The sequence below is a fragment of the Leptodactylus fuscus genome, chromosome 5, assembly GCF_031893055.1.
Source record: "Leptodactylus fuscus isolate aLepFus1 chromosome 5, aLepFus1.hap2, whole genome shotgun sequence".
Classification (NCBI taxonomy): Eukaryota; Metazoa; Chordata; class Amphibia; order Anura; family Leptodactylidae; genus Leptodactylus; species Leptodactylus fuscus.
Window position 1 is genome coordinate 38455408 of NC_134269.1, and position 17782 is coordinate 38473189.

The window sequence follows — 17782 nt, forward strand, 5'->3', positions numbered from 1 at the left end:
CAGCTACTACAGATAGTACTAGTTAAAAACACAATAGGGTATATGATTTATTTTTTTAATATATCTATCAAGAATTGAATTCCCAATCTCTAATCCTTATATAGCAAGTATTTTAATCTTGGCAGCATATATATCCGGAGAGATAGCCATATGATGTGACCACACAGCTCTTTGTTAAATACTTCAGCTCTACATTACATTCACAATAAAAATGCGTACAGACTTTCCCTAGTGACAGCTCAGTTAGAGCATTGGTAATAAGAATTTTACAGCCTGTTTTCTAATAAGAAAGAAGTTAGATAGGTTAATGAAATATATTACAAAAATGTCCACCCTATGCAACACAATAGCAAACAAATAAAATAAAAGTTACTTAAACTTCTTTCGTTTCCAGGTTTCCTGTACCTTTAAGTCAAATGCCTTGTTATATCTGGTTACAGACTCCCCCACATGAATTGTATCTCCCATATCTGGCGCACTATAGTGCAGTACTTGGGTTTCTGTGTATTGTATACTGTTGTTTATATTGTATTTTTATATGTACATGTGACACTGAGCGAGGTAATAAAATGTTCTCTCTCATACAGCCCGGCTTTTAGTTGCCCTTTTTCCTCCCTTCTTTGTTAATGTAAATTATGACCAAGTATTTTACAGGTATTAGAAAAACGTGTAGAAACTTTATTGGAGATCAGTGTGACTATAAATTTGTATGGCCTGCAGACTCTTGTGCTTCGGATTGGCAGGCGTGTACACTTCATTTGTTAAAGGGATTGTCCACAGCGTCAGCGCCACTCTTATCCACTGGCTGTATCTGGTATTGCATCTCATTTCCACATTGAAGTGAATGGGGCGAAGCAGGACAACCCTTTTAACTCCCCTGTCATAAAGTATATGTCCTGATCATTCGAAGATTCCAGATAAAAAAGAGGTGTAAATGTAAAGATCGGGCCACTTGATTTTATTAGAGTGGGCCCGGTTTACAGATGATCAGATCTATATATACATGTAGAATTGACCCCTCTGGGGTAGAAACTTTAACCCTTTACGACGCTCAAACATCAATTTGTAACCCTTCTCCGTTGAGGTGGCCCTCTCAGAAGTCCCCAAAGTTTATGGTGTAAGTCTCTGCTGTGGTGAATGGGGCTACCGGTGTAGTGCCCTCCTCTTCCCAGGTTTCTGTCTCCACTTCTGTGACTATTTCTGTGTAGGTCTCGGTTTCTGTGTCCCATAGAGATTCAGAAGGTGTAGGGGGCTCCAGTCTGCGGGGAGGCATGGTTGTGGGAGTCTCAGTGGGAGGTAAGGTGGTGGTTGGAACAAAAGGAGTGGTTGTTGGTGGAAGAGTGGTGGTGAGATTGCGCTGGCGATTCAACCACATTCGTCTTCTCTGCATACGTTGTCTGGCGGCTGGGGTGAGGCGACGTCCTCCAGGAGGAGCCAAGCGAAGAGGTCCCTTCCCTTTCATTGCAATTATTTCCTTGATTCTTTGCCAGTTAGAATGGGCCAACACAAAGTTGCAGTGAGTCGCCCCCATTTCATAGCCGACAATACATGTCTTGGTGCTCTGTGTAAAGCCTTCGGCCCGTGCAGTCACTCGGTACTCCCCTGGGTTGAGAATACGCCAGTAGTCACCACCGCTTTCTGTCAAAATAGGAAAGGTCGTAGTGTAATTGCAACAGACAAATTTGTTTAATTTAATAGAGCATGTGATTCAGAACCAAAATGTAATGTACTTTATTTACAAATGTTGTTTCTTCTTGAAAAGTTTCTGCCACTAAGTGTCTCCCTTCTAGATAAATTGCTGTTCACTCCCTGTTACTATAGAGGTTCTGCCCCTAGCTACCATCAAAAGCAAGACTGGTTCCCAGTAAGTGCAGTGAGTATATTTATTTCTCAGTGGCTGTTTGTGCTATTCCTAATGGGATATTAGTCATACACAGTAAGCAGTTTTCATGACTATGCTCATAGATTTATTTATTTTTTTCTGTGTCAGGGATCTTTTTAGCTGCATCATAACCTGAATTCACAGTTCCGTGTTTCTGTTTCTCCTATATTACGGTCACTCGGGTTTCCTTGGTTATTCACTATTTTACAGTTATTCCTGGTAGAATTACATGTAAAGAAACCCGTTAATACCAGTAGTAATAGATAGGGGAGGGACAGACTACTCCTTATTGTATATGCCCCCTGCTGTAGACAGTAGAGATGAGCGAACACTGTTCGGAACAGCCGTTCCGAACAGCACGCTCCCATAGAAATGAATGGAAGCGGCCGGCACGCGGGGGGTTAATCGGCCGGCCGCCGGCAAAGTCTGCGTGCCAGGTGATTCCATTCATTTCTATGGGAGCGTGCTGTTCGGATCGGCTGATCCGAACAGTGTTCGCTCATCTCTAGTAGACAGTAATATAAAATGCACTGCAGCCATAATGGGGCTATTAGCAGCAGAAATATAGTCATATTACAGACTACCCTACAGATGCAGGTGAAAACTCTGGCACCCTTTAAGGGGAGAAAAAAACATAGCTGCTTTGTTCCAGATACAGTGCCACACCTGTCCATGGTTGTCTCTGGTACTGCAGCCTAACTCCTTTGAGTCCAGATGAACACAGGTTTATTTCCTCCAGAAAATAGTCCATATATTGGCCATATTTTCCAGACTACATTCTGTCCACAGACTCCCAGTATCATAGTAAGGCTACATGTACACAAACATTTTCATGTGTGATTCTTGGATAAAACAGTAGGAATGACACATGGATCATATCCGTGTGCTGTTCTTGCCCTCCATACACTGATACATTCCAGTTATTGAGCCTGGGCCACAAAATAGACCGGAATAGGACCCATCCTGAGTTTTGTCTCCAGATTCGTGGTCTCCTACACAGACTATCATAATCCAGAAATATGGCCTGTATCCGAGAGCTGGATTAAAGTGAAAAGAAGTGAGCTGCAATACCACATAAGACCTGGGGAACAGGTGTGGTGCTGTTCATGATCCCATATAACCACTTTTATTTTCTATAGTCTACAACCTGAATTACTGTAGGTTTCTGAGCAACAGATAAATGTTTAATGTCTAAGTAAACTGACCACCATTTATCTGTAATACTGTACAATATTCTGCCTCTGTGTACAAGGTCCACTCATGGAACACAAAGTATAAGAAAATCATGCGGCTTTTGGGCTAAAAAAAACCAAAAAAAAAACAACTTTTTTTTGTTTGTAGTTTCTTAATAGATATCCTTTACCTGTTTTAACATTGTGCTGTATTTCTGCAACCGAGATCGTTGCGTTAGCTATTGGCTCCCCGTGGCGATCCGTTACGATGCCTTTAATCCCACGATGAACCTGTAAGAATAAAGTAGGCATTTTACTTCACTTGCAGAGTTCTTCAGCCAGATTTCTCAATATGTCTTGCAATACAATTTGCAGTATAAGTTAAAGGGGCTTTGCCGTCCCAAATGGAGATTTCATAGTGATGAGCAATCCACTGGATAGGTTATCCGTATGAGATCTGTGGGAGTCTGACACCCGAACCCCACATAGATCACCTATTGCAGAAGCTGCTAGTGGATGAGCAGTACGTGTGGTGCGTCCCATTCAAGTTATAGGAGTGGCGCAGCAGCCCCATCCACTGCCTAGCAATAGTTCCAGGGAATTGCAGCGCCTCTCCTATTACATGAATAACAGTGGTACTGCACGTGTTCCCCATCCATAGCAACTTCCAACATCCAGAGGCAGCTGCAACAGCTGATCTGTCCAGTCCAGACGTTGGACCCCCAAAGAACACATGCTGATGACATATCATGCGGCCTTGTCATAAAGTGAGGCGCATCCAAAATGCCGGTCTTCATAAAGTTCATCTATAGACTTTAAAATCACTTAAAATATATATCTAACGATCCTAAATCCTTAGGCTATATGTTACACCAAGTTCTATATTAAAGGGGGTTGTCCATCATTAGAAAAACATGCCTGCTTTCTTCCATAAACAGCACCACACCTGTTCACAGGTTGTGTGTGGTATTGCACCTCGGTCCCAATCCCTTCAGTTGAACTGATCTGCAATACCAGATGCTGGTAGCCATTTTTTTTCTAATCCTATACAGCAGGGGTAGGGAACTTTCGGCTCTCCAGCTGCTGTGAAACTACAACTCCCAGCATGCTCCATTCACTTCCATGGGAGTTCCCAGAACAGCAGAGCCAGTATGCATGCTGGGAGTTGTAGTTTTGCAACAGCTGGAGAGCCGTACGTTCCCTACCCCTGCTATACAGCTTCCTTATTGTGACATACACGATAAATGATCTGGACTATACAGCACACACATAGGTACTTTATCGACAGCTAAAGATGGGTCACCTGCTCCATGAAGGTAAGTAAAGATTCCTTGTTATTCTCCCATTCCTCAGCCAGTTCACTCTCATGCGGGAACTTGTCACAACCCAGATATACGGAGAGCTCCATACAATTAGTATGTAAGTAACTGAAGTCATTCATACCTGGCGGGGAGAAAAGTAAGGGAGCTCAGATTGTCATTGTCACCATTGCAGCAAAAATCGAAAATGACAATACCAGACAACAATGGCTTCTTATGGATCCCATTGACTTATGATGTCAGGTTCTGATGTGGTGTCCGTCATAAAGAATAGAGCTGTATGTTGTGTTTTTTTCCCCCTATGTAATGCAATTTATAAAAAAAAGCAAACCCAAAACAGAACAGAAGGAAATTTGATATCACAGAACCCAAAACATGGCCTGCCATTGACTACAAGCTGCTGTCGCCTGTATAGTAGTCCACTGATAATAGACTGGAACCATATTGTCTAGTGACGAATCCAGGTTCTGTTTAGGATCTAACACTTCTATCCTGCCTTTGCTACACACTGCCTGGCAGGAATGTCCCCGCTAGGCCACATTTATCATAAATGAAGCGTTTATGGGACCAGCTGTAACATATGTGGATAAATGTGCTGCAATATACCATATAGGACCTTTATGCCCAACCATATTCCATCTTGTATCCAACCTAGAGGTAGACCCATCAAGATACTAGGAACCTCCTTTCACTTGTTCTGTTTTTCCCAATAAACTTCTCCTTTTTCTGTAATATTATATTCACATTGAGAAAGTTTTATTCCATTCCAACAACTCCTTCATTTTTTATCGGTGAAGGTATTGAGTGACTCTGCAGGGAGGGTGAAGACCTACTACTGGGAGTAATGGAGAGAGTATAGTGGTCCTTCAAGCTTATCTTCTATAGGCCTTGTGGAAACTGCTATAAATGAGTTACTTACTGCCAGAGACAGGCCTCCATTTTGCTCCATTGACAATGCCCATTCCCTTGGTGAAGTCATCTGCGTGGCAGCTACCACGAGCGATCTCTCCCATGGTTAAATGAGCTGAGGCATAGGAGATGGCGAGCCACCGGAAAATAGCATTGTCGTATGTCTTGGAAACTCCTTCTTCATCTTCTGCTCCAACTTGAGAGACTGACTCCTCCTCTTCATCCTCCTCCTCTTCTTGGAGATAATGATGACGATACCGCGGTGGTGGTTGTTCTTCTTCCTTCACCGCTCTTGCCATATCATATGGGTAAGAAACCAGCTTTTCTCCACCTTGTAGGTTCGCTCCCAGAACAAAAGGAATTTTATCCATCCAAGCGATGATTGCTCTGGTCTCTGTTGCCACCTAGCCAGGAAATACATTGAAGTCTTTATCACATCATTCACTTAATTCTAATCAACATCTAGATTTACATACAAGACTTACTGTGGCATCTTCTGCCAGATAGCTTTCTGGAATAGGTATGTTATTGTTGGGATACCGGTGAGGAACCAACTTCCTGTCCTCCGCTGCCCATAGTGCTGTGTTAAGGTCTGGGAAGTTGGTGAAAATATCATAGCCTTCTTCTGTCCAATGACCGAGTGCCCAATTTCCAAGTTCTGAGCCCTGTGAGTCAACAAATTTGAGGTCAAAGGTTGGGTGTTTTTCCCCCCAAGAAAACTCACCTGTCTTGTTAATGGGCAGTCGCTGGGATTAGAGGTCCTTGTAAATGTATACTCACCATTGGACTGGCAATCTCATACCCATCAGGGTTTAGTGAGGGCACAAGATGAATCCTGGTCTCATGGACTAGAGTTGTTATTCGGGGGTTGCCATCTCGATATTCCTTGCACATAAATTGCATGAGAAGAAGAAGCAACTCCCGACCTAGAACCTCATTACCATGAAGACCAGCTGTATACCGAAATTCTGGTTCCCCTGTAACACAGATTAGGATTATAAATAACAGTTGTTTATCCCTTCATCTCCACCATTGTTATTTGAAATCCATTTTGTTATGTACCCTATGACTTCCTTACCTACTTCATGTTCTCCTGGATTATCTGAAATCTCCATTGCATATATCTTCAGTCCTTTAGCCGTCTTTCCGATGTTATATATTCGAGTGATGGTTGGACATTCTTCATTTACAACTTTCATGAGCTGAATATGGAATGACAGAACAGAGATGTCAGGAAGTTAAAAGTAAGGCGGTGGTGATGGCGGTGACCATAGTGAAGAAATACTCACCTGCCTCATATCTTTGTAATTGTGATGCCTGAAATCCAGGTTATCTGCAGATGTTATCACTTCATTCTGGCTGTAATAGCTGACCACATCTGGAAAGAAAATGAAGCCAATGTTATAGGAGAGAATAGCCGAGTCAAAAAAAGAAGGTAATGTCAATATAAAAGTGGCCGTGCACATTAGGTAAATGTCGGGTGAACATGGTGATCATCCATTTATCATGGTTTTGCCTTGACCGTCTCCCAGCATACTCAATCCTTTGTTGTCAAGTGAAGTAAGCCTCCACCTGAGCCTGGATATGTATTGGGGAGGGGGTATTTAGTAGTAATAGCTGTCACATGGCCAACAACTCTCATATAGAGTATATATAGCCTTTGGGCCCCCCCATGACTGTAGGGCCTGGTAGCAATTGCTGCCTGTACACTCCATGTAGTTATGCCCCTGCTTCTACCCATTGTTTCTTGTCTTCTTTTCGACAGTCTTTGGGTTGTACATTTTTTATTTTTTTCATTCGACCAGATTATTTGTAGGACGCCATGAACAAAATCCACTATTTAAGACTGAGTTTTCTTACTGGATATTGGACATCCTAAGACTTCTATGCGCATGCACAGGCTGCCATTCCAGGTCTGTGGGTATACACGGATGAATCTTGCTACCACAGGTTCAGGAAAGTCTGTTTGCACCGGTGTATCCTTGTCCACGTTTCCATAGAACATCTACAAAGAGACAGAATTTTATCTTTAAGTACATAACAAACACTGTAGAACCCATTTATCACACTTATCTAATATAAAGTCCAAAGCAACCAATCACAGCATAGCCTTCATGATTTCAGAGCTTGGAGGCATAAAAGCTGAGTTCTGATTGGTTGCTGGGACACTGCTATTGTCTTAGATCAGTTTCTATGCATAAAGCCTAAGAGTTCTAGAATAATACATACATTAATACAGTAGGGAGAAAACCAAGCTAAATATGCAAGAATTCTGGCTTAACGTGTCCGCAATATTAATTATATGTTTTAGACATAGTAAATAAACCTAAACTAGACAGACTAAAAATGTACCAGATTCCCACTATGGGCACATTTTAAGACTGTCTAGTCTAAGGGCCCTATAGAACCGGCGATTACCGGGAATGAATGCTTATTCCCAATAATCAGCCTGTCTAGTAGTGCTGCGGATACAGCCTCAAGAATGAACTGTCCAAATCCTAAATCCGCTCCACTCTGTTACGCCTAGTGCGCCCCCTGTCTTAGGTGAAGTGTTCCCATCTCACACACTTATAGCATATAATGAGGTGCGCCCCTATGTCAGCACTGGACACTGTCATGGTGTGTAGGAGCATGGACAATTGACACATGGAATGGAAAAGTCTAGTTGTCAATGTGTTCATATTTTTCCAGAAGGAATAACAGAGGAATTACATGACGTAGAGATTAGAGATGAGCGAACACTAAAATGTTCGAGGTTCGAAATTCGATTCGAACAGCCGCTCAATGTTCGTGTGTTCGAACGGGTTTCGAACCCCATTATAGTCTATGGGGAACAGATACTCGTTAAGGGGGAAACCCAAATCCGTGTCTGGAGGGTCACCAAGTCCACTATGACACCCCAGGAAATGATGCCAACACCTCTGGAATGACACTGGGACAGCAGGGGAAGCATGTCTGGGGGCATCTAACACACCAAAGACCCTCTATTACCCCAACATCACAGCCTAACAACTACACACTTTACACACTCAATACCACCTCTCTGACAGTAGGAAAACACCTTGAAACATGTGTATTTGGCACTTGCAGTGAGGAGAGCTTGTCACCAGCAGTGAATTTGGCCCTTGTAGTAAGTTGAGGTTGGCACCAACATTTGTTTTGAAAATCAGGGTGGATTGAGCCTCTAACCAGCAGAGTTTGGGCAAATTCATGGTGGAGGGAGCCTCTAAACACCCCAGTTTGGGCAAATTCATGGTGGAGGGAGCCTCTAAAAACCCCAGTTTGGACCAATTCATGGTGGAGGGAGCCTCTAACCAGCCCAGTTTGGGCAAATTCATGGTGGAGGGAGCCTCTAAACAGCCCAGTTTGGACCAATTAATGGTGGAGGGAGCCTCTAACCAGCCCAGTTTGGACCAATTAATGGTGGAGGGAGCCTCTAACCAGCCCAGTTTGGACCAATTAATGGTGGAGGGAGCCTCTAACCAGCCCAGTTTGGACCAATTAATGGTGGAGGGAGCCTCTAACCAGCCCAGTTTGGACCAATTCATGGTGGAGGGAGCCTCTAAAAAACCCAGTTTGGACCAATTCATGGTGGAGGGAGCCTCTAAACAGCCCAGTTTGGGCAAATTCATGGTGGAGGGAGCCTCTAAACAGCCCAGTTTGGGCAAATTCATGGTGGAGGGAGCCTCTAACCAGCCCAGTTTGGACCAATTAATGGTGGAGGGAGCCTCTAAACAGCCAAGTTTTGGGAAATTCATGGTGGAGGGAGCCTCTAACCAGCCCAGTTTGGACCAATTCATGGTGGAGGGAGCCTCTAAACAGCCCAGTTTGGGCAAATTCATGGTGGAGGGAGCCTCTAAACAGCCCAGTTTGGGCAAATTCATGGTGGAGGGAGCCTCTAAACAGCCCAGTTTGGGCAAATTCATGGTGGAGGGAGCCTCTAAACAGCCCAGTTTGGGCAAATTCATGGTGGAGGGAGCCTCTAACCAGCCCAGTTTGGACCAATTAATGGTGGAGGGAGCCGCTAAACAGCCCAGTTTGGACCAATTCATGGTGGAGGGAGCCTCTAAAAACCCCAGTTTGGACCAATTCATGGTGGAGGGAGCCTCTAAAAAACCCAGTTTGGACCAATTCATGGTGGAGGGAGCCTCTAAACAGCCCAGTTTGGGCAAATTCATGGTGGAGGGAGCCTCTAAACAGCCCAGTTTGGGCAAATTCATGGTGGAGGGAGCCTCTAACCAGCCCAGTTTGGACCAATTAATGGTGGAGGGAGCCTCTAAACAGCCAAGTTTTGGGAAATTCATGGTGGAGGGAGCCTCTAACCAGCCCAGTTTGGACCAATTCATGGTGGAGGGAGCCTCTAAACAGCCCAGTTTGGGCAAATTCATGGTGGAGGGAGCCTCTAAAAAACCCAGTTTGGACCAATTCATGGTGGAGGGAGCCTCTAACCAGCCCAGTTTGGACCAATTAATGGTGGAGGGAGCCTCTAAACAGCCAAGTTTGGACCAATTCATGGTGGAGGGAGCCTCTAAAAACCCCAGTTTGGACCAATTCATGGTGGAGGGAGCCTCTAACCAGCCCAGTTTGGGCAAATTCATGGTGGAGGGAGCCTCTAAACAGCCCAGTTTGGGCAAATTCATGGTGGAGGGAGCCTCTAACCAGCCCAGTTTGGACCAATTAATGGTGGAGGGAGCCGCTAAACAGCCCAGTTTGGGCAAATTCATGGTGGAGGGACCCTCTAAACAGCCCAGTTTGGACCAATTCATGGTGGAGGGAGCCTCTAAAAAACCCAGTTTGGACCAATTCATGGTGGAGGGAGCCTCTAAACAGCCCAGTTTGGGCAAATTCATGGTGGAGGGAGCCTCTAACCAGCCCAGTTTGGACCAATTAATGGTGGAGGGAGCCTCTAAACAGCCAAGTTTTGGGAAATTCATGGTGGAGGGAGCCTCTAACCAGCCCAGTTTGGACCAATTAATGGTGGAGGGAGCCTCTAAACAGCCCAGTTTGGACCAATTCATGGTGGAGGGAGCCTCTAAACAGCCCAGTTTGGGCAAATTCATGGTGGAGGGAGCCTCTAAAAAACCCAGTTTGGACCAATTCATGGTGGAGGGAGCCTCTAACCAGCCCAGTTTGGGCAAATTCATGGTGGAGGGAGCCTCTAAACAGCCCAGTTTGGGCAAATTCATGGTGGAGGGAGCCTCTAACCAGCCCAGTTTGGACCAATTAATGGTGGAGGGAGCCGCTAAACAGCCCAGTTTGGGCAAATTCATGGTGGAGGGAGCCTCTAAACAGCCCAGTTTGGACCAATTCATGGTGGAGGGAGCCTCTAAAAAACCCAGTTTGGACCAATTCATGGTGGAGGGAGCCTCTAAACAGCCCAGTTTGGGCAAATTCATGGTGGAGGGAGCCTCTAAACAGCCCAGTTTGGGCAAATTCATGGTGGAGGGAGCCTCTAACCAGCCCAGTTTGGACCAATTAATGGTGGAGGGAGCCTCTAAACAGCCAAGTTTTGGGAAATTCATGGTGGAGGGAGCCTCTAACCAGCCCAGTTTGGACCAGTTCATGGTGGAGGGAGCCTCTAAACAGCCCAGTTTGGGCAAATTCATGGTGGAGGGAGCCTCTAAAAAACCCAGTTTGGACCAATTCATGGTGGAGGGAGCCTCTAACCAGCCCAGTTTGGACCAATTAATGGTGGAGGGAGCCTCTAAACAGCCAAGTTTGGACCAATTCATGGTGGAGGGAGCCTCTAAAAACCCCAGTTTGGACCAATTCATGGTGGAGGGAGCCTCTAACCAGCCCAGTTTGGGCAAATTCATGGTGGAGGGAGCCTCTAAACAGCCCAGTTTGGGCAAATTCATGGTGGAGGGAGCCTCTAACCAGCCCAGTTTGGACCAATTAATGGTGGAGGGAGCCGCTAAACAGCCCAGTTTGGACCAATTCATGGTGGAGGGAGCCTCTAAAAACCCCAGTTTGGACCAATTCATGGTGGAGGGAGCCTCTAAAAAACCCAGTTTGGACCAATTCATGGTGGAGGGAGCCTCTAACCAGCCCAGTTTGGACCAATTAATGGTGGAGGGAGCCTCTAAACAGCCAAGTTTGGACCAATTCATGGTGGAGGGAGCCTCTAAAAACCCCAGTTTGGACCAATTCATGGTGGAGGGAGCCTCTAACCAGCCCAGTTTGGGCAAATTCATGGTGGAGGGAGCCTCTAAACAGCCCAGTTTGGGCAAATTCATGGTGGAGGGAGCCTCTAACCAGCCCAGTTTGGACCAATTAATGGTGGAGGGAGCCGCTAAACAGCCCAGTTTGGGCAAATTCATGGTGGAGGGAGCCTCTAAACAGCCCAGTTTGGACCAATTCATGGTGGAGGGAGCCTCTAAAAAACCCAGTTTGGACCAATTCATGGTGGAGGGAGCCTCTAAACAGCCCAGTTTGGGCAAAATCATGGTGGAGGGAGCCTCTAACCAGCCCAGTTTGGACCAATTAATGGTGGAGGGAGCCTCTAAACAGCCAAGTTTTGGGAAATTCATGGTGGAGGGAGCCTCTAAAAACCCCAGTTTGGACCAATTCATGGTGGAGGGAGCCTCTAACCAGCCCAGTTTGGGCAAATTCATGGTGGAGGGAGCCTCTAAACAGCCCAGTTTGGGCAAATTCATGGTGGAGGGAGCCTCTAACCAGCCCAGTTTGGACCAATTAATGGTGGAGGGAGCCGCTAAACAGCCCAGTTTGGGCAAATTCATGGTGGAGGGACCCTCTAAACAGCCCAGTTTGGACCAATTCATGGTGGAGGGAGCCTCTAAAAAACCCAGTTTGGACCAATTCATGGTGGAGGGAGCCTCTAAACAGCCCAGTTTGGGCAAATTCATGGTGGAGGGAGCCTCTAACCAGCCCAGTTTGGACCAATTAATGGTGGAGGGAGCCTCTAAACAGCCAAGTTTTGGGAAATTCATGGTGGAGGGAGCCTCTAACCAGCCCAGTTTGGACCAATTAATGGTGGAGGGAGCCTCTAAACAGCCCAGTTTGGACCAATTCATGGTGGAGGGAGCCTCTAAACAGCCCAGTTTGGGCAAATTCATGGTGGAGGGAGCCTCTAAAAAACCCAGTTTGGACCAATTCATGGTGGAGGGAGCCTCTAACCAGCCCAGTTTGGGCAAATTCATGGTGGAGGGAGCCTCTAAACAGCCCAGTTTGGGCAAATTCATGGTGGAGGGAGCCTCTAACCAGCCCAGTTTGGACCAATTAATGGTGGAGGGAGCCGCTAAACAGCCCAGTTTGGGCAAATTCATGGTGGAGGGAGCCTCTAAACAGCCCAGTTTGGACCAATTCATGGTGGAGGGAGCCTCTAAAAAACCCAGTTTGGACCAATTCATGGTGGAGGGAGCCTCTAAACAGCCCAGTTTGGGCAAATTCATGGTGGAGGGAGCCTCTAAACAGCCCAGTTTGGGCAAATTCATGGTGGAGGGAGCCTCTAACCAGCCCAGTTTGGACCAATTAATGGTGGAGGGAGCCTCTAAACAGCCAAGTTTTGGGAAATTCATGGTGGAGGGAGCCTCTAACCAGCCCAGTTTGGACCAGTTCATGGTGGAGGGAGCCTCTAAACAGCCCAGTTTGGGCAAATTCATGGTGGAGGGAGCCTCTAAAAAACCCAGTTTGGACCAATTCATGGTGGAGGGAGCCTCTAACCAGCCCAGTTTGGACCAATTAATGGTGGAGGGAGCCTCTAAAAACCCCAGTTTGGACCAATTCATGGTGGAGGGAGCCTCTAACCAGCCCAGTTTGGGCAAATTCATGGTGGAGGGAGCCTCTAAACAGCCCAGTTTGGGCAAATTCATGGTGGAGGGAGCCTCTAACCAGCCCAGTTTGGACCAATTAATGGTGGAGGGAGCCGCTAAACAGCCCAGTTTGGACCAATTCATGGTGGAGGGAGCCTCTAAAAACCCCAGTTTGGACCAATTCATGGTGGAGGGAGCCTCTAAAAAACCCAGTTTGGACCAATTCATGGTGGAGGGAGCCTCTAACCAGCCCAGTTTGGACCAATTAATGGTGGAGGGAGCCTCTAAACAGCCAAGTTTGGACCAATTCATGGTGGAGGGAGCCTCTAAAAACCCCAGTTTGGACCAATTCATGGTGGAGGGAGCCTCTAACCAGCCCAGTTTGGGCAAATTCATGGTGGAGGGAGCCTCTAAACAGCCCAGTTTGGGCAAATTCATGGTGGAGGGAGCCTCTAACCAGCCCAGTTTGGACCAATTAATGGTGGAGGGAGCCGCTAAACAGCCCAGTTTGGGCAAATTCATGGTGGAGGGAGCCTCTAAACAGCCCAGTTTGGACCAATTCATGGTGGAGGGAGCCTCTAAAAAACCCAGTTTGGACCAATTCATGGTGGAGGGAGCCTCTAAACAGCCCAGTTTGGGCAAAATCATGGTGGAGGGAGCCTCTAACCAGCCCAGTTTGGACCAATTAATGGTGGAGGGAGCCTCTAAACAGCCAAGTTTTGGGAAATTCATGGTGGAGGGAGCCTCTAAACAGCCCAGTTTGGACCAATTAATGGTGGAGGGAGCCTCTAAACAGCCCAGTTTGGACCAATTCATGGTGGAGGGAGCCTCTAAACAGCCCAGTTTGGGCAAATTCATGGTGGAGGGAGCCTCTAAAAAACCCAGTTTGGACCAATTCATGGTGGAGGGAGCCTCCAACCAGCCCAGTTTGGGCAAATTCATGGTGGAGGGAGCCTCTAAACAGCCCAGTTTGGGCAAATTCATGGTGGAGGGAGCCTCTAACCAGCCCAGTTTGGACCAATTAATGGTGGAGGGAGCCGCTAAACAGCCCAGTTTGGGCAAATTCATGGTGGAGGGAGCCTCTAAACAGCCCAGTTTGGACCAATTCATGGTGGAGGGAGCCTCTAAAAAACCCAGTTTGGACCAATTCATGGTGGAGGGAGCCTCTAAACAGCCCAGTTTGGGCAAATTCATGGTGGAGGGAGCCTCTAAACAGCCCAGTTTGGGCAAATTCATGGTGGAGGGAGCCTCTAACCAGCCCAGTTTGGACCAATTAATGGTGGAGGGAGCCTCTAAACAGCCAAGTTTTGGGAAATTCATGGTGGAGGGAGCCTCTAACCAGCCCAGTTTGGACCAATTCATGGTGGAGGGAGCCTCTAAACAGCCCAGTTTGGGCAAATTCATGGTGGAGGGAGCCTCTAAAAAACCCAGTTTGGACCAATTCATGGTGGAGGGAGCCTCTAACCAGCCCAGTTTGGACCAATTAATGGTGGAGGGAGCCTCTAAACAGCCAAGTTTGGACCAATTCATGGTGGAGGGAGCCTCTAAAAACCCCAGTTTGGACCAATTCATGGTGGAGGGAGCCTCTAAAAAACCCAGTTTGGGCAAATTCATGGTGGAGGGAGCCTCTAAACAGCCCAGTTTGGGCAAATTCATGGTGGAGGGAGCCTCTAACCAGCCCAGTTTGGACCAATTAATGGTGGAGGGAGCCGCTAAACAGCCCAGTTTGGACCAATTCATGGTGGAGGGAGCCTCTAAAAACCCCAGTTTGGACCAATTCATGGTGGAGGGAGCCTCTAAAAAACCCAGTTTGGACCAATTCATGGTGGAGGGAGCCTCTAACCAGCCCAGTTTGGACCAATTAATGGTGGAGGGAGCCTCTAAACAGCCAAGTTTGGACCAATTCATGGTGGAGGGAGCCTCTAAAAACCCCAGTTTGGACCAATTCATGGTGGAGGGAGCCTCTAACCAGCCCAGTTTGGGCAAATTCATGGTGGAGGGAGCCTCTAAACAGCCCAGTTTGGGCAAATTCATGGTGGAGGGAGCCTCTAACCAGCCCAGTTTGGACCAATTAATGGTGGAGGGAGCCGCTAAACAGCCCAGTTTGGGCAAATTCATGGTGGAGGGAGCCTCTAAACAGCCCAGTTTGGACCAATTCATGGTGGAGGGAGCCTCTAAAAAACCCAGTTTGGACCAATTCATGGTGGAGGGAGCCTCTAAACAGCCCAGTTTGGGCAAATTCATGGTGGAGGGAGCCTCTAACCAGCAGAGTTGTGGGAAAGCAGGGTGGAGGGAGCCTCTAACCAGCAGAGTTGGTGGAAATCAGGGTGGAGGGAGCCTCTAACCAGCAGAGTTGGGGGAAATCATGTTGGAGGGAGCCTAGTATTAGCAGAATTGTGCAACGCTTATGGTGGATGAGTATGAGGATGCGGAGGAATTGGAGAGGTTGAGTACAGACATGGAGTTTCATGTTGGGGTGCTTTACACAGGTGGGCACAAAAATGAAGGCTCTATCCAGTGGTGGTTCATTTTTATCAAAGTGAGCCGGTCGGCACTCTCAGCTGACAGACGGGTGCGCTTGTCAGTGATGATGCCACCGGCTGCACTGAACACCCTCTCAGATAGGACGCTGGCGGCAGGACAGGACAGCACCTCCAAGGCATATAGGGCAAGTTCAAGCCACAGGTCCAACTTCGACACCCAATACGTGTAGGGCGCAGAGGGGTCGGAGAGGACAGGGCTGTGGTCGGAAAGGTATTCCCGCAACATGCGCCTATACTTCTCACGCCTGGTGACACTAGGACCCTCCGTGGCGGCACTTTGGCGAGGGGGTGCCATCAAGGTGTCCCAGACCTTAGACAGTGTGCCCCTCGTTTGTGTGGACCGGTGAGAACTTGGTTGCCTACTGGAGGAACTGCCCTCCCTGCCGCCAACGTCACATGCTGGAAACATCTCCATCATATTCTGCACCAATTGCCTGTGGCAAGCATTGATGCGATTGGCCCTCCCCTCTACCGGAATAAAAGACGAGATGTTGTTTTTATACCGGGGGTCAAGGATAGCAAAGATCCAGTACTGGTTGTCCTCCATGATTTTGACAATACGCTTGTCGGTTGTAAAGCACCCCAACATGAACTCAGCCATGTCTGCCACAGTGTTAGTTGGCATGACTCCTCTGGCCCCACCGGAAAGTTCAATCTCCATTTCCTCCTCATCCTCCATGTCTACCCATCCGCGCTGCAACAATGGGACGATTCGAAGTTGCCCGGAAGCCTCCTGTATCACCATCACATCATCGGACAACTCTTCTTCCTCCTCCTCCTCCTCCTCCTCCTCCATTAAACGCAGTGAAGCGGACAGATGTGTGGACCTACTCTCCAGCTGTGACGGATCGGATGCTATCCCTAACTCCTCTGTGTGATCTGAGTTATCCCTGATGTCAATCAGGGATTCTCTCAGAACACACAAGAGCGGGATTGTAAGGCTCACCATCGCATCCTCAGAGCTCACCCTCCTTGTGGACTCCTCAAAGACCCGTAGGATGTCACAAAGGTCTCTCATCCATGGCCACTCATGGATGTGAAACTGAGGCAGCTGACTTTGTGGCACCCTAGGGTTTTGTAGCTGGTATTCCATCAAAGGTCTCTGCTGCTCAACCACTCTATTCAACATCTGAAACGTTGAGTTCCAGCGTGTGGGGACGTCGCACAAAAGCCGGTGTTGTGGCACATGCAGGCGTTGCTGGAGAGATTTTAAGCTAGCAGCGGCTACTGTCGACTTGCGAAAGTGGGCGCACATGCGCCGCACTTTCACCAGTAGCTCTGGAACATTGGGGTAGCTCTTTAGGAAACGTTGCACCACTAGGTTGAAGACGTGGGCCAGGCATGGAACATGTTGGAGTCCGGCAAGCTCCAGAGCTGCTACCAGGTTCCGGCCGTTATCACAAACGACCATGCCTGGGCCCAGGTGCAGCGGCTCAAACCATATTGCCGTCTCATCGAGGAGGGCATCCCTCACCTCGGAGGCAGTGTGCTGTCTGTCCCCCAAGCTGATCAGCTTCAGCACAGCCTGCTGACGTCTACCAACGCCAGTGCTGCAACGTTTCCAACTCGTAGCTGGGGTCAATCTAACAGCGGAGGAGGAGGCGGTGGCGGAGGAGGAGGCGGTGGCGGAGGAGGAGGCGGTAGAGGAGGAGGAGGAGGGGGGTGTTCTTCTCGTGTCCCTGCCAGGAATGTTAGGCGGGGAGACGAGGTACACCGGGCCAGTTTGGGAAGCAGTCCCAGCCTCAACTACATTCACCCAGTGTGCCGTCAGTGAAATGTAGCGTCCCTGTCCGCATGCACTTGTCCACGCGTCGGTGGTCAAGTGGACCTTTGTGCAAAGCGCGGAACTAAGGGCCCGCCTGATGTTGAGTGACACGTGCTGGTGCAAGGCGGGGACGGCACACCGGGAGAAGTAGTGACGGCTAGGGACGGCATAGCGAGGTGCCGCAGTTGCCATCAGGTCCAGGAAGGCGGGAGTTTCAACAAGCCGGAACGCCAACATCTCCTGGGCCAGCAGTTTAGCGATGTTGGCGTTCAAGGCTTGCGCGTGTGGGTGGTTAGCAGTGTATTTCTGCCGACGCTCCAATGTCTGAGAGATGGTGGGTTGTTGTAAAGAAACGCCTGATGGTGCCTTTGATGGTGCAGGAGAAGGAGATAAGACAGGACCAGGGGAGGATGAGGTAGA

The 17782-nt window shown here is 47.9% G+C and overlaps 1 protein-coding gene across 1 annotated transcript in view; it reads right to left on the reverse strand.

The window, feature by feature from the left end:
- Positions 1–662: 662 nt before the first annotated feature.
- The window catches only part of AEBP1 (AE binding protein 1), a 53258-nt gene continuing 36138 nt past the window's right edge, over positions 663–17782 (reverse strand). Inside the window, exons 14-22 of the mRNA XM_075272948.1 lie at positions 7143–7287; positions 6572–6660; positions 6361–6484; positions 6063–6259; positions 5768–5947; positions 5293–5686; positions 4358–4497; positions 3246–3345; positions 663–1638 (exon numbers count right to left, since the gene is read on the reverse strand). Of these exons, the coding sequence (XP_075129049.1) occupies positions 1094–1638; positions 3246–3345; positions 4358–4497; positions 5293–5686; positions 5768–5947; positions 6063–6259; positions 6361–6484; positions 6572–6660; positions 7143–7287 (1914 nt within the window). The 3' untranslated portion in view covers positions 663–1093. The remainder of the gene's footprint in view (positions 1639–3245; positions 3346–4357; positions 4498–5292; positions 5687–5767; positions 5948–6062; positions 6260–6360; positions 6485–6571; positions 6661–7142; positions 7288–17782) is intronic.